The 17212-nt window shown below is 35.4% G+C and overlaps 4 protein-coding genes across 6 annotated transcripts; 2 read left to right on the top strand and 2 right to left on the bottom strand.

Moving 5' to 3' along the window:
• Positions 1-956: 956 nt before the first annotated feature.
• On the bottom strand, positions 957-6465 carry LOC141677819 (heat stress transcription factor A-5). Its single transcript, XM_074483893.1, has 2 exons — positions 6145-6465; positions 957-2417 (listed from the first exon to the last, which is right to left on the bottom strand). The coding sequence occupies exons 1-2, from the start codon at positions 6361-6363 to the stop codon at positions 1200-1202; spliced, it is 1437 nt and encodes a 478-aa protein (XP_074339994.1). The 5' UTR covers positions 6364-6465; the 3' UTR covers positions 957-1199.
• A 2869-nt stretch (positions 6466-9334) lies between these two features.
• Positions 9335-9757, top strand: LOC141680893 (uncharacterized). The gene has a single exon (XM_074486984.1). It carries the CDS (start codon positions 9335-9337, stop codon positions 9755-9757), a length of 423 nt encoding a protein of 140 aa, XP_074343085.1.
• Positions 9758-13090: 3333 nt separating this feature from the next.
• Positions 13091-16880, bottom strand: LOC141678794 (glyceraldehyde-3-phosphate dehydrogenase GAPCP2, chloroplastic-like). 3 transcript variants are annotated; one of them, XR_012557913.1, is made up of 6 exons: positions 16627-16874; positions 16514-16545; positions 16314-16405; positions 16062-16196; positions 15762-15821; positions 13091-13377 (listed from the first exon to the last, which is right to left on the bottom strand). XR_012557913.1 is itself a non-coding variant. In XM_074485186.1 (6 exons), exons 2-5 carry the CDS (start codon positions 16596-16598, stop codon positions 15795-15797), a joined length of 339 nt encoding a protein of 112 aa, XP_074341287.1. In that variant the 5' UTR covers positions 16599-16693; positions 16787-16880; the 3' UTR covers positions 13093-13377; positions 15762-15794. The 3 variants fall into 3 exon arrangements, 2 of the variants coding, with proteins under 2 accessions (XP_074341287.1, XP_074341286.1); XM_074485186.1 differs by having other exon boundaries at positions 13093-13377; positions 16514-16693; positions 16787-16880; XM_074485185.1 differs by lacking the exon at positions 13091-13377 and having other exon boundaries at positions 15506-15821; positions 16514-16874.
• On the top strand, positions 13172-15067 carry LOC141678795 (uncharacterized). The gene is made up of 3 exons (XM_074485187.1): positions 13172-13326; positions 13537-13650; positions 14461-15067. The coding sequence occupies exons 1-3, from the start codon at positions 13248-13250 to the stop codon at positions 14604-14606; spliced, it is 339 nt and encodes a 112-aa protein (XP_074341288.1). The 5' UTR covers positions 13172-13247; the 3' UTR covers positions 14607-15067.
• Positions 16881-17212: the final 332 nt, after the last annotated feature.

Genomic DNA, 17212 nt, shown 5'->3' with positions numbered 1-17212 from the left:
TTTATTATTTTCGGAGCTTGTTTTTATTTATATAGTAAATATTGTGTTGAACTATTTGTCCAGCAATAAAGGAATTACATTTGTTGGGGATCTAGTCATCATTTTTTTGGGTTCATGGGCCCTTGGTTTCTATTTGTCAATTGTTTTTTCAAACATACAAAGAGGATAAATGAGAAAACCTACCCATGAATGTCCACGAAATGAGGATAAATAGCAGGGTTTTTTTGAAAAATACTCAAAATTAAAAATATTTTTGTAAAAATATTGTTATTTTTTAAAAAAAATTGCAAAAATACTTTTTAATGTACAAAAATAATAATTTTCAATTTTTTTACAAAAATAAGATTTTTTGGCCAGTGGAATCAATTGTATGCAAATTTTGACGAGTTTGTGCAATTACATGCAACCTTAAATCAACTAATTTTTTTTTTATTCAACTAGTTGCATATCTAGTTTATTTCGGTTGATTCCGTATTTTTACAAAAAAATAAAAAATAGCGCAAAAAAAGAAGAAGAAAAGTTAGTATTTTTAATAAATTTTCTAAATAGTATCATGTGTCGGTGCCATGTCATTTAAAAAAAATTAAAATATTATTTGGGAAGGTAGCATTACTCATTTCTAAAACAATAATTAAAACAATACATTACTCATTTGTATTATTTGGGTTGATCACTATTTTAAACTGGTTTGTCAACTTATGTACAATAATTAAAAGTGCAATATATTTTTTGCTAAAATATATGTCTAAATTTTTTGAAAAAAATTTCTTTTTCTAAATATATTAATCTTAAAATACGTGTCAAACACTGTTTCAGAAATGACAGACGGAGGGAGTAATACTTTAGCATTATCAAACAAAGCATCATTAGGGAGTTGGTAGTTAAACGATTATCAACTATCAAGGTGACATGACAATTATAACTACCAATAAGTAAACAAAAGAATGACTACAAAATGTGATCTATAACTGGCCATCTTTTTTTAAATTTTAGAGTGAATATCTCCAAGATAAGGTCTAACATGCACTAAAAAATTACCAGAAACTAATGTATTGCACATAAGTTGACAAACCAGTTTAGAATAGTGATCAACCTCAGATATGCTAATATACAGTTATACACTATGTTACACGGTAGCAAAAATCCTGGAGAATTATGCAAAACCTTCGTAATGGATTAAGCAGGCAGCAATTTTGCAGTCAAAGAGTAAGACGCTCCACAGTACTTCTGGAGATCTGATTTTCTGATCTTCTACCTTCTTGCTCGTCGTGGAGGTTTGGCCTGGCAGAGGGGCTTGCTTGTTCAGTCTCTGAAGTACCAGGTCTTTCTGTAAGGAACTGTTCCCAGAAAACATCATTTACCCTGGGAGGCGGGTTTCCTGGTTCTTGGTTTTTAGTTGCCGTGTCATGTAAGGAAGACGGATTTGCTTCATCGCTAGAATAATTTTTGCTCTTTTCAGGAACTCTAAACTCAACCTCATTACCGCTAGCAAAAGATTTTGACTCTAAAGATTTTCCACCGTCCTGGGAAAACCGAGCTGGATATTGACTTTTGTTCGCATGCAAGGAAGAAGATGCCAAAGTAAGATTCAACTGGCAGGAGATATGACCTTCACCTTCCTCGCTAGAACTTAAACATTGCTGCAACGATTGCAACTTTTGGCTGATACCCGATCCTCCCTTCTGGGAAAGAGACGAATCCATATTAAACGTAAAAGATGTACCCGTATCAGAAAGCTCTAATGTCTCAGGAGCATATATAGTACCACTTGATCTCATGAGGGCATCCTTTATGCCTCCTTCAAATACCCTTTGCGGACTTCCACCATCTTCGCTGGAACTCTGTGTGCTACGTGACACCAAGTTGATATCTGAAACAGCTGGTGATAGCTCTAGTGTGAGCTTATTTGAAAAATCTTGGTGAAATATATTCCCAAACTCAGGTCTAGAGAAGCTATGGTTGTCAATGAAGCTATCTTCACGTAAAATTTGGGGATCTTCAATATGAGGTAGCCGCCTTTTCTTGTTATATGCTGATATATCAATGGATTCTAGTTTACGTGCCAGATGTTCGACGAAGTCTGGATTCTGAACTACTTTTTCAAGAAATGCTAGCAACTTCTCTTGCCTCTGCTCCATACCACCTATTCGTTGAGTCCACTCATCCAGCTGATGCTTAGCAGTAGGCTGCTGCTGCTTGATTCTTAGCAGATTGGTTTCAAGTGTAGCCTTCTCACGTGATATTTTGTCAATTTCTTCCTCAAAAGCAGCTCTTTCTGGATCAACAGTAGAACTTGGTGGATTACTATGACTGTGAATGGGTTTTCTCCGATGAATGTTCTTCAAAAGATGCTTCTGGTCTTGCACAAAATCCTCATTAGCAAATTCCCACCTTTCAGGATCAATCTTCCGGAAGCCCTGCCAGCATAAGCACAGTCATGAGATTAAGTTAACATGTTCTGCAGGTACAATATGGTCTCATTTAATCTTCTTGGTGCTAAATTAACATCATCTTTGTAATATGAATTAATCTAAGGTCTTTTTGATATCAAAGGGTAATGGGTATGTTCATTCACAAATATGGGAATTATTTTTTTTAAGAGGTCAGAATTTGCAATTACGTCAACAAGATACTACCTCATAACTTTGAGAAACTCGTATTGTTATGGCGGTCATACAAAAGTTCAAGAGGGAAAATGATCAGAACAAAAGAATACACCTAACAATTAGCTCAATCCCACGAATTGAACACAGGAAAAATAACTTGCATGTTTGTACAAAACCACATTTACATAACAATATATCCCCTCTTGCTGGAAAGCAAGAGCATAACTTGTCATCGCAATCCTCATAAAGTAATATAAAAATGTGATAAATAATTCACCAAGACTGAAGAAAATGGCTCTTGATAGAGTATGGAAAATATAAGAAAAGTTAGGAAGGCAAAGAGCATTTTAAGCATATGAATCAGTTTAAGGAAATGGCTTGAGTATCTGCAAAAATATCTCTCCACATTCAGTGGCAGATCAAGGACTACACGTACCAATATATAGTCAGAAATTTAATCTGTTGATTTTTTGTATACAAAAACATATACACTATTTTTTGCTTTTGGATGTACAAATGTTACACCTTTTATTCAAAATTAGGGACTAGAAAAATGAAAGCACATAGTTTTTGTCCATATAGTGTATGCAAAAAGAGAAGTGCGCCATATAGTGTATGCAAAAAGAGAAGTGCGCATAATCAGGGAAGTTGTTAGTACTGTATATGTTTACCAACCTTTTCAGGTTTTCCACAATCGATTGTACTTTTGTTTATCTATGCTCTGTGCCTTGAACTATGTAACTCTCTATACCTAATAATTGATTATGATAATGCATATATTATAAATACATACATAGAGAGATAAATAATAATTTTTTTTTGTTCAGTTCGGTGCCCCCTCTGGATAATTGTGCATCCGCTCCTTTCTGCCTTATTCAGATCCAGGAGAACAAAACTGGCTGCGAGGTCATGTGTATACAATATTTTGGCTGGCCTTTGATGGTCAAATTTCTCAATTCTCCTAATTCATTTGAACATATATATTGAAATTAGGTCCAAGTAAAAGTGTGTGCAATCAGGAAACTAGTAAGTATATATTTTACCAGCCTTTTCCAAATATACTGTATGCTATATTTTTGGCCCTTATTGTAATCTATGTACCTCTTAATATCTAATAAAATGTTTATGACAATGTGACTATATAGATACATATATGTATAGAGATAAATAATACAAAACTTTTCGTTCGGGGGTTTAGTACCCCCACAGTATAACCGTTCATTCGCACCTCTATACATGTTTCCTGACAATAGAACTGCGGGGGCCAGGCTTAGATATACTATATTGGCCACCCCGATCGTTAAATTCCTCATTTCTCCAAATTCATCTCATTTCTGTGAATCATGAAGAATCAGTAAACGGGCTCATTCATAATTATATAATGGTTCGAGTGTCAGAGGATTATAGATAACCAGTCCCGGGCATCGGTTGCTGCTGTTTCCGGGGACAAGTAAAGGGTAAGGAGTATGTATCAGAGGCTCGGCAGGAAGCATTGGCTTTACATCTTCTGCAGAGCCTTTGATCCATACTCCAGATATTTTACTTGTTTCGGGAACAGTACCAACTAATGCCTAAGACTGGTTATATTCTTCCGACATTCACTTTGATTTAGTCTTTTGCTGGTTATCTATACAAAGTGCAGTTTTTGAAACTCTGTGCAGTATTCTACGGTGTGGATCTTGTATTGAGTATGTGGAATACATGATAGGATTATAACTGAATCAGACTCCAGTGAAGCCATTAATCTTGTTAACAGGGTTCAGGGATACTTGGAAAATGAAAGAAGAATGGAATGTGGAATTGACAAAAAGGAATTAATATAAAGCAGAAAATCTATGGCACATGAAGGAATCAAAATTTTAAGGATGGCGTGACCAGCACTGAGGAGGCCTCATGCAACGGGAGGACATGATAGGATGATTGCTGATGAATATCAAGAATTCAAGGCTGGCTTAAAATGTTTTAAATAGTGTTCTTCATTCAAAAACTATCTTTTCTTGTTACCACTTGGTGGAAGAATTATACTGCTTTCCCCTCTTACTTTTCCATAAAATACCCCAAGGAGGCTTCATTTTCTCATACAAGTTGGTTTATCAAAAAAAAAAAAATAGCCGACTACAAGTTTTTCTCTCCAATCAATGACAAAACTGATCTAGGGATTTGCACTTTCAACCACAGAGTTCATTTTCAAATTCTAAAACGAAGTAAATATCTCATCCCGACACAAGGTGCGTCCTCCTTTTTGATTTCTAGGACTAGTTTTTTTCTTCGTATAGTTAATGAAACGACTAAACTTTACTCTAGTTAAGAAAAGTTATCCTTTGTCCTAAAATTCCCCATCTCTTTGTTCAACATTTTCTTACAAAATTATTCACTTCTTGCCGAATAATGTCTCTTCACCACAAAAATAAAAACAAAGATTTACAAAATAAAACAATAAAGGATATTTCACTACCCCAATGATTTCTCAACCGTGGAAGGGAGAATAATATTCTCAACCCAAAAAAGGAATTTATTCACACTACATTTATTTCTTAGTCATTGATAGCATATCCCAGTTTGTTGTTATGGTCTATCTTTTTGCAAATACATAAACATATATTTTCGAGTTTTGTATCTGTAAAATCGAGTCTAGCTTCGAGACGTGTATGACATTGGCCTATCCTATTTTATTAAAAAAAGCGTCCATACAAATAGAAGTATACCACAAATATGTCAATGTAAATGAACATGTTAAAAGTTTATCTAAAAAAAATTACAAAAACAAGTCAATCAACCAATCAATTCCGAATATATAAGAACTATTACAGAACCCTTTTCATATATTACACATAAAACAACATTACATCACAATTCATCATAAAAATCCAATCTTTATCAACCCATCATCAAATTCACAAAATTCAAGCACCACATTTCATCATAAATATCCAATATTTATCAACTTATCATCAAATTCACAAAATTTAATCACCAAATTTCATTAAAAATCAAATATTTCACTGAAAAACAAACAATACATAATAGCACATTATCACACGCCCGCGCACATTACCAAACAACACATAAATCACACTCCAATTCCATCACAAACTCCCAACCTTCATCGATTCTTACCACTCAATTAACAAAACACAAAAACCCCGTTTCATCAAAATCAAATCTTTCACTATAAAACATCCACTTATTTCATCAAAATCAAATCATTCAATATACAACATCCACCCATTTCATCAAAATCAAATCTTTCACTAAAAAACAACCACCCACTTCATCAAAATCAAATCTTTCACTAAAAAACAACCCACTTCATCAAACACAAATCTTTCACCAACCCCCCCCCCATTTCATCAAAATCAAACTTTTTAATAAACGAACATCCACCCATTTCATCAAAATCAAATCTTTCATAAAAAACACCCACCCATTTCATCAAAATCAAGTCTGTCACTAAAAAAACAACAACCCACATAGCAACACACACACACACACAAACACACACACAACAAATTACAAAAAGGGTCAAAAACCAACATACATAAGTGTTAAGCTGCCTGATAAAACTGGAGAAATTGTTGTGCTTGAAGTAAGTAGGAAGCAACAAACGAGCAAACTCAGGTGGGTTCCACACAACAAAGCTGTTTCTTGATGAACTCCATGAAACAATCTCATCCGTTGATCTATCTTCAATCATGTCGTATGTTTTTAGCAAGAACGGCGCCGGGCCGGCGCCGCCGGTGGCTGCAGCTCCGTCCATGAATTCTCCGATCGAGAAAAAATGTGTCTGAAAGGAGATAAGAGTCAATGGTGTGTGTTGTTTTTGATGGAGGAGAAAATGTTGTCTACATGACTACATGTATTTTTATATCTTTTGTGTTTAAATAATGAACAAAAAATAATAATTTTTGGGATTTTTATTTTTAACCAACGTTCTAAAACTCGAAAATACTCAGACTGAGTACTCGGGTAGCCCGTACTCGGACTCGGTCATAACTTATTTTTAATTGACTCGGATCAAACTCGAACAAAAGTCTGATTACTCGAAAAAACACAATTTTGGAAAAAGAAGTACTGTAATGTTTAAAAAAAACTCGGAAGTGGTTATAACTTTGTAACAAATAAATATAATTTTTAAATATTTTTAGTATAAAAATAATTGTAAAAGACTAGTCAAAATAAAAAAAATGATAATTAATTCTATAGCAAATCATTTATAAAATATTACTAATTAGATTCATACTAAATTAAAAGTTACCGTTCATTTAAAATTTCGAGTGTTATATCAAGTACTCTTTCGAGATATTTGAAAACATATTTAATTATCTTTTATATCATTTGTTTATAAAATAATTTAAGCTAAATAAATATTAAAATTAAAAATTAATATTTTATTTTATCCGTGTTTTTAACCGAGTACTCAATACTCCATACCTTTACCGAGTAGAAACCGAGTACCAATTTTTAAAACACCATTTTTAACTAACTAGTTTACCCATTACTTTCATTTATTAATAATTTTGTTCATTATCTCCGCATTTTAGTATCAAAAAATATTATTTTAACGAAATTATTATTTAATTGAGATTCAACTATACATTGGGCTCGCGAGCTCGCCCGACTTGAACTCGTTTATGCGGGCTCGACCCGGCTCGTTTAAAAACGAGAAATGAGCCGAGTTCGGGTAGAGGTTTCAGCTCGTTTAATTACTCGAGTCAGCTCGTGAAATTAAACGAGTCGAGTTCAGGTAGAGGTTAATACTCAATTAAGTGTAAAATTAAACGAGCTGACTCGCCGGACTCCTTAAAACCTAGCTAAACGAGCCGGCTGGGATCGACACGTGAAATTAAACGAGTCGAGTTTGAGTAGAGGTTTGGGCTCGTTTAGATAAACGAGCCGGTTTAACTCAATATGGGTCTAATTATTCATAGTAGCCTAGTAGGGGATTATTGAGGTATCTAAAAGAAAAAGTCAAATCGAGAATCAGAAACTGGAATGGGAAGGTAATATCCAGGTCAGGCAAAGAAGTGTTGATCAAGTTAGTAGTGCAATCGCTACCAACATATGTGATGAACATTTTTCTGCTGCTACCGGAAATTATAAAAAAATTTGAAAGATGTTTAACCAAATACTGGTGGGATACGAGAGGAGAATTTATGATTATCACTCCTGAATCAGATTCTGTCGCTTAAATACGGTTTACTTTGATTTACGTTATTTGCAGGTTATTCCGTGAGCTCGTAGGTTTTACACGGTGCGCACCCAAAGGATAATGACTGCGGGTTAACTACGATAAAAAAAAATACCGGTAGGATACTGGTCAATAAAATGGAAGTAAGCTCACGTGGATGAATTGGGAGCGTATGACAAGACACAAAGATGTTGAGGGTTTAGGCTTCATAAATTTTAGAGACTTTAATATCTCAATCCTCGGGAAACAGGGATAGGGGTTCTTATCTAGCCCAGATAGCCTAGTATCAAGGATTAATAAAGCAAGATTTTGCAGATACTGACTTCATTCATCACTAAGAAGCAGCCCCAGTTTTATATGGAGGAGCATTTTCACAGCAAAGAAGACAGTGAATTCAGGAATAAGGTGGAGGGTAGGATCAGGGGAAAACATCATTATTTTGGGGCAACTGTGGTTGATGGATGAAAACAATCCGTTTGTCATTACAGTGTCTTAGTCGATAGAAATTAATTCTGTAAAATCTCTCATGTACGTGGACAGGAGATGTTGGGATGTGGAGGTGGTTCGAGATATTTTCACTGACATATACCAATCTTGCATCTTCGACACTCCGATTGGGGTTGATGGCGTTACAGATACGATTTACTGGAAGCTGAAGAATACATGTATTTACTGGAAGTGGTGTAGTCAAGATAATGCTAATATTTGGCGAACACTATGGAAAATTAAAAATCCACCCAAGGCTCTAAATCTTGTTTGGAGGGCTTTAGCAAATTGTTTTCCGATCATGTTACAACTCCAACAGAAACACGTGTCAGTTCAATCTCGATGCTAGGTGATAACTCTGTTTCTTCCCGGGTCTTCTCCTCTCTCACGTGTGCTAGGGCCCAGCTTCCGTAGCGGTTGGAGTGAGGTTAACCTGCTAGGTAGGGGTCTCTGCAAAACAGAACCGGAGGAGGTTGTTCCCCGCGACAACTCCGGTGTGAGAGTAAGAAATGGATTTTCTTGAAGAAGAAGAGGGAAGAAGGAGCTATTCAAAATATGTATAGTGGTGTGTATATGTGTGTAGCAGTCAAATATTTTTCAACCCTTAAAACCCTCTTTTTGGGGCCTTTTATAGGTCCCAAGATTTAGGGTTTTTGGGGTTTGTACCTTTCCATCCTAGCCTTTGATCCTTCTTGGTTGGTGATTGAACGGACGGTTTGGATGGATTGTGGGGTCAGGTGTCTTTCTTCCATCAGTGTTGCCTTAGGATCTTTGCACACGAATGGCTGAGATGCAATTGTTCCATTTTGGATAACATGAGACAGTTGACTATTTTGTCTTGTGCCACGTGGCACCGGGGACCACCCCAGTTTGGACCTAGGGTGTTATCTCTTTTGGCTTCTATTCCTTTATTTGGGTTTGGTTATTTCTGGCCTATCACTAGGTTTGTGTGATTGAGCCTGAGACAATTTACCATGCTCTAGTTGGGTGTCAGTGTCACCTTGCAGTGTAGTGCTGGAAAACGTTAGATCCAGGCATCTACATAGTAGAGGATATGGAATTCTGTGGGTGGATTGAAGAAGTGCTAAATGGAAGATATAATAACCAACGAGCTGAGGTTGTCATATTATGCTGGGCAATATGGCGAGCTAGAAACGAGCTATCCTGGCACAAAAAAGCATCAACGGTTAACATAATAGTTGCTGGAGCCAAAGAGTACCTTACACAATGTAAAGAAGCTCAAGTTAGGTCATTCAAGGCCCCTTTCCAGCCTCTGGCGGAAGGAGATGGTGCGATTTCTTGGGCAAAACCTCAACATAACACAGTTAAAGTCGCAGCAGATGCTACGTTTGAGGAGCATGATGCTTACGGTATTGGGCTGGTAGCTAGAGATTCAGAAGGATGGTTAATCGAGCCTAAGTCGAAGAGGTTTCAAGGGAAGGTGAGGGCAGAATTAGTCGAGGCCATGGCTATTTAGGAAGTGTTGAGCTGGAGTATTCATTCGAAATGGCCTTTGATGGTCATTGAGTCTGATTGTCTCGTTGCAATTCAGGCGGTCAGAAGCAAAATAAAGATGCTTTCTCATTTCGAAGTGGTTATTGAGAAATTTCGAAGATACTTTATCCACTTTTCTTATTTTTTCTCTGACACATTCTACTTTTCCGTGCCCAAATGAAATGCATACATTTCACCGGGATCCCGGAGGGAGTAAAAATGAGGGTAGGTAGATCGGTTTGTCACTTTTATACAGTTTTCAAAACTCTTGCATAGCTAGCGCTTTTGTGTTAAGATAGTACATCATAGATCACACTAGTAATAGACAAGAAAACAAAGCCAATAGTGTACATGAGTTTTTCTTCAATTGCTAAGCAAACTGGTGATGAGAATTGTATTTATTTTGCTAATAGCTTCTCCTGTAACTGTCCGAAATACTAATCAGTAATTACACATATGTAACACACGAAACAAATACTAAAATGCCGTATACGTAACTCATAAGTGCTTTATTCATGAATTTATAGTTCAGTGTTTGGCATACAAAGCCAAAACCAACACTTTTGATGATAGAACAAAACTGGAGAAAATGAGGTTTTCTTTCATTGTCAAAACACTTGTGATCTGGATTTCACTTATTCTGCTATTCGTCTCGCTTGGTAAGGATGTTCATCACGAATCACGAGATTTATATGCATAGGCTTTGCGCTTTTTGTTATTGCATGTCCCCATGAGCACACACGAATTACATTATTTACTAAACAGACTTTTGTTGGTAATAATGGCTTGGCTTTCACTGTCTGTGATTTCAGTGTCCGCGATTAGAGTGGAAGGGACTGCAGGAGCATGTGTCGGAAAATGCAAGGACTAGGGGATGGATTGCGATGATTTATGCAGACTCTGGGGGTTTCGCGGAGGAGCTTGCATTCTAGGGGATTGTTGCTGTCCTAATTCCTAGTTAACCTTCATCTGACAATGCTTATTTGAAATAATAAGGTCTTTTGATACTATTTTTATTCTCTGACAGTCTCTAATGCCGCATTCACAGGAAGTACTATAATTTGTGGTGTCATATTTCCTACGAATAATATATCATGTTTAAATAGCGCCTTGTTTAAATATGGACATCTAGAATCTTGATAATTTGTTTGAGAATATTTGTTGATCCACTACAAGTCTGTAAGAAATTTGTAGGAAGATTATACAATTATTATTACCATAATAAAGTGATATATTCTATTTATAACAATCTAAAATATTAATAACATGCTATTTTTAAATTATAGTCAACTAATATAGCTAATACCATTGAAGCAAAATATCTTCAAGGTTCAACAAATTTTACATAATGTCTTACAGGTTCAATTTAACCAACAATTATTATAACCAATCCCATTGAAGATGCTCTAAGGGAGTGTCACCAGAGGCGAATCCAGAATTTAAATTTCAGGGGACATTGACCATATTTTATTAATACACCCTTATATTTTTTAATTTTCAGGGGGCACTTTTATATATTTCCAAAAAAGTTAATGAAAAAAATATAAAATTTTATTTTAGGGGACACGTGTCCCCGTGCCCCTTACTAGATCCTCCGCTGAGTATGACGACACGACGTTATTGGTTGACAACCTATCAGAGTTCTGTTATTGTCTGGCAAACTCGGCAACTATCCCTCTTTAGCTAATAATTCATACTATTGTTCAGAAAATATACTTACCTTACCAAAATTAATATCTGATATATTGAGTTTGGTAATGTTTGGCAACTCTTAACGGAGATACCCTGATATCTTCTCTTGTTTTGCAGCGATCATCCACCTCAAAACAAGCCCAAAACAGTGACAATCATTACCATAAACTTATTTGATATAACTCACAAAACAAATATAAATATATGAAATTCATAAAGTGCTTTATTCATGTCTTTATAATCAAGTTATTAACATACAAAGCCAGAACCAACCCTTCTGGCGATAGAACAAAACCTGAGAACATGAGTTTTTCTTCCATTGTCAAAAAACTTGTGATAGGGATTTCACTTATTTTGCTTATGGTCTCGTTTGGTATGGCTGTTCATCACGATTCACAAGTTATATATTCATACGCTTTGTGCTTTTTTGTTTCGGTCTTTCTAACGTTTAACTCCAATAAAAATGAGCTCTTTTTATTGGTGGAATCGATGAGAATGCAGGGGTCATTAACATTTAATATTCAACCACCAATAAGAAGAACCCTTTTATATGAGAATCATATATGGTGTGCACTTGGGCACACTATAGAAAATCCCTTTTTATTTTTGCCAATCGATAACACACACATACGCCAATCGATAACACACACACACGCCAGGGTCGAATTCCTACCTCCCACAAGGGGTACAAGAGCTCAACCACTGCATCAACGCTTTGTTGGCTTTGCGCTTTTGTTGCATGTGCATAAGAACACACAGATTATATTATTTATAATACAGAGATTAATTCATGATACTGGTTTTGCTTTCAGCGTCTGCTATTAGAGTGGAAGGGACTGCTGGAGGATGTTTATTAAAATGCTCGGACGTGGCCAAGTTGCATATTGATTGCGATGAGTTATGCAGAAACTCGGGGTTTCGCGGAGGAGCTTGCTTGCTAGGGGAATGTTGTTGTCCTAAATCCTAGTTAAATTTTCATCTAATGATGCTTATGTCAATGCCATTTTTCTATTATAAATGCAGATACAATGGCTATTAAAACAAATTATTACGAGGGTGTTTTGATATTGTTTTTGTTCTTTGACGTTCTCTGATGCCGCATTCACAAAGGAAGTACTAAAATTTTCGATTAGCAAACCAATATATGGAATCTGAAGGGGCGAAAACCAGAGTTCTACAATTTGTTGTTTCATACAGCGCATTGTTTCATATACTTTTTTTTAATCCGGTGTCCGGACCAGCTTTCGCGCACCTCAACTAATCCGGAGGACTGCTAGCACACTCTACCCACCGAGCATGACAATACACTTACTTCCGTGTCTCGCGGAGGGTTCAAATTTGTGACCTTGGGATAGTAAGCACCTAAAGTCACATTCTAAACCAACTAGGACACCCGTGGTGGGTTCATTGTTTCATATACTTATCATCACATATAGAAAGATAAATTTTTTACGAAGAACATATTTTAAGTTATTAGTAATTCAGTATTCGTGAACTATCTTAGTGCCTTATTTACGAAGGAAATATTCAAGATATAAGTAACTCAATATTCCTGAACTATTTTAGTGTCTTTTTAAAAAAAAATGAAATACCACACAACATAATCAATGCAGACAACTTTATCCTCACTATGCAGATATCATCTTTGAAATTTTTATGCAGTTATAGCTTATTTTTGTTATCTGTAGATGAGTAATTACAATTTAACAAGTAAGCTCACAAGCAGATAGATAGAGATGAGTTGTCAATACTTCATATTACCTCAGTAACCTAGAACAAAAATGGAGAACATGAGTTTTTCTTTCATTGCCAAGGAACTTGTGATATGGATTTCACTTATTTTGCTCATCGTCTCGCTTGGTATGGATGTTCATCATGACTTTTATCTGCTTGTGCTTTATTTTGCTGCATCTGCACATAAGCACACACAAAACAAGGGGAGAATCACACAAAACACAATGTTTGTATGACAAAAGAGTATGTTGAAAATATCATGGTTCAACAAATGTATATACTATATGGTATAAGATCAGCTTCAGAAAATTAATAATTTGTAATTTTATTTTTTAGTTTCTGCATCGGCGGATAGAGAGAAAGGGAGAATTGGAGAATGTTTTGGAAAATGCGCGGACTTGGGGATTGATTGCGACGAGTTGTGCAGGGACTCGGGATTTCACGGTGGAGGTTGCATTCCTATACAGAAAGATTGTTGCTGTCTTTATGCTTAATTAACATCTCATATAAGAATATGTATCAAAGCCATTTCTCTATGTATGTGTTAATGTACTTGCAATGGCTATAGAATAAAAAGTAAAGGGGATGTTCTGATTTTTTGTCCATTGTTATTCTGCAATACTCTGTGTCATTCTGTGCATAATATTTTTTTTAGATTTAGACTTTCAGTGTATGTAATTAAAGAGCTTGTTGGTGCAGTGGTCGAGATCTTAAAGAGCTTTATGTAACCAACAAAGGTTGGTGCAGTGGTCGGGAACTTGACTTCTCTAAAAGAGGTCAAGGCTTCGACTCCTAATGTGTGTGTGACTTTGACCATAAAAAAGAGCTTTATAACTGTACAACATATATAATTAAACATAACCGATAAACTGTACCATTACTAATTTGATATGTAACTTAATTACAAATATAAATAAACGCAGTTCATAAATGCCTAATTCATATATTTATAGTCAAGTGTTTAGCGTCCAAAGCCAAAACAACACTTTAATTTTGGACATACACAAGCAGATAGAACAAACTGGAGACCATGAGTTTTTCTTTCCTCGCCAAAAAACCTGTGATATGGATTTCACTTATTTTGCTAATCGTCTCGATCGGTATGGATGTTCACCATTCACGAGATTTATATGCATACACTTTGGGTATTTTTGTTGTTGCATGTACACGTAAGCACACACAAGTTATATTACAGGGTGTGCACGTATCAGCTTTCTTTATAAAACTGATTTTAATTCATAATGATGGTTTTGCTTTCAGTGTCTGCGATTAGAGTAGACGGAACTGTTGGAGAATGTTTTGTAGACTGCAAGGGCTTGGGGATGGACTGCAATAAGGCATGCACAGACTCAGGGTTTCCTGCAGGAGCTTGCATTTTCGGGAAATGTTGCTGTCTTAAGTCCTAATTAAACTTTTATCTAACAAGGCAAAGCCATTTCTATGTATTCATGTAGATACAATGGCTTCTAAAATAAAATAATAAGATGGTGTTTTGATCTCCCTGATGAGTGACAAGAAATTACATTTTTTAATTATTTTTTAACTAAAAAAATTACATTTCTTAATTATTTTTCATGTAATATAAATCTATCAAATACCTGTAATAATTCCCATATAACAAATGTGTATCTTGCCAGTAATTTTTGAAACTAGTACTTTTGGGACAAATTTTAAAACTAGTACTTTTGTTAACTTTTAACTTAAGTTGGTATTTTCGGCCATCATCCAAACACAAATTAACAGCCAAAATGCATATACTTTAAAAAGGGATGAGCATGGTTAATAATTAATTAATTTGTCGATGTTCGAAACTCCAACATAACTAGTATATATTGTATTTGAAGAGTGCATTGTAGATTACACTTGTAATCGAGAAGAAATTAGAGCAAAAATGGTGTACCTGAGTTTTCTTCCGCTTCTAAAAAGCTAATGATATGGATTGTGTTTTTTTGCTAGTAGCTTCTCTTGTAATCTTCTTCTTCTTTTTTTTTTAAATAAGCCTTCTCTTGATCGCTAGCAAGATTTATGTAATGCACACACTTTATTTTTAATGATCTTTTTTATTAGGGCGGGTTGGGGCTTGTTTCAACTAGGGGTGTAATCGAGTCGAGCGAGCCGAGCCGAATATGACAGGTTCGGCTCGAACTCGATTAAAATAGTCCGGGCTCGGGTTCGAACTCGAACTCGACCGAATCTTTAATTTCAAGTTCGAAGTTCGGCTCGAAAACTCGAATTAATTCACTAACTATTAGCAAAAATTCGAAATATGATCGGTTCGACTCGAGTTCGGCTCGAGTTCGACTCGATAAAAATAAATAATATATAAAAATTTTAAATATTTACATAAAAATATATTTATAATAAAAAAATAAAAAATACTAGAGACTCGATAAGGCTTGCGAACCTTATGAGCCGAATAATTTGAAGCTCGAGCTCGGCTCGGTTAAAAATTAGAAAAGCTCGAGCTCCTACCTTACGAGCGAATATTTGTTATATGAAAATAACAAATTATAATAATGCAAACAGAAGTGCATAACACATGTGTTTTGAGTGATAAATACCAGCTGTTGCATGCACAGTAGTCATCAACCTCACTAGAATGCCAAACTCTCGTGAACCACCTGCACAAATTGTTTCGTAAATAAATATTTACAGAGTCCACAGTTGCCATAACCATGATACCATATGAATTTGTCCATGTCAAAATTTAATATACTAGTTTTTTTCTTAGTTATACTTTCGGAGAAGATCACTTGGTTGTTTGACTGAGAGAAATTGAGTCATGTTATAGTTTGAACAAGCACCTTTCACAGGCTTACAGTACAAGATACAGTAGCATTTATACAAAGTTACAAACCAACCTGGGCAAGAGGAGCAAGGCAACTGGTAGTGCATATGATATCCATGTTCACTTTGTATATTTTCTCATTAACACCCACAACAAACATAGGAGCATCAGCTGAGGGAGAAAAAATTACAACTTTCTTCAAACCACCCTGCAGATTAACGTATTAAATACTCACATTGAAGTGCTAAAGAAAGTTTGAGAGAGATGAGAGAGACATTTGTGTGCGTGAGAGAGATAGCTATAGAACAAGAAAGATTGCACCCACCTTTTTGTGTTCTGAAGCCTTGTCAACTGTTGTGAAAACCCTCATTTCAGTTGGTACTTGGTCAAAACGTCCACATTTCGGACACACACGATCTGAAGAATAATGTAATGTCACACACGGAATTCCTAATTTGCCTTGTTAAATAAAAAATGAATCAATTGGAGACACTAAAATAAAACACAACAAAATAAATAACTTACCATTGATTACAAATCTTGTCTTCCTCCCAGTTCTGAAAAAATTAAGCAGACTTAAAATTTTTAAATTCCTCAAATTTCTTGCCATGCATTAGGTGACAACGTATTTTTCTTACTCTGGACGGTAGGTGGCTGTTCAGGGGCCGTAACTTGGATAGGTTGGATACTCCGAGAACTAGATTTCTGTAAAAATTACAGGGGATAGAAAAGAGAACAGCATATATTACAGTAGACACTTATAATGGTGAATAGTAGTTTACAATATGCATTCTTAACTGTAAGGATAATGAATCCCCAGGAACAGAAGCACCAAATATGCATGACTGAGACTTTAACGAACTGCCACAGAAGCTCACGGAAGATACCTGAATAAAGATGTAACAATTTGATTACTCATAAACTAAAACTCGTTAAATAATATTTCTAAACATAAGTAACAATTAACCTAAAATAGCCTTAAGGTCAAATTTTGACTGCGATACCAAGACAACATTCAAATTCAAATCCACATAAATATCTTACAGTACTTACAACCATAGTTATACAGATTTCTGCTAAAACCAATTACATCTACTCGAGCATTACGAGGTCACAAACCTATTCAATTTTTTTGACTGCTAAGACTATTAAAGTATTAATTCAAGCATCAAATTAGAATAAGGAGCATCATAATTCAATTATGTTAATAACATTCTTTTACTT

The sequence above is a fragment of the Apium graveolens genome, chromosome 8 (genome assembly GCF_009905375.1).
Source record: "Apium graveolens cultivar Ventura chromosome 8, ASM990537v1, whole genome shotgun sequence".
Classification (NCBI taxonomy): Eukaryota; Viridiplantae; Streptophyta; class Magnoliopsida; order Apiales; family Apiaceae; genus Apium; species Apium graveolens.
The sequence above is the reverse complement of the archived record's forward strand: the minus strand, read 5'-3'. Positions and strand labels throughout refer to the sequence as shown.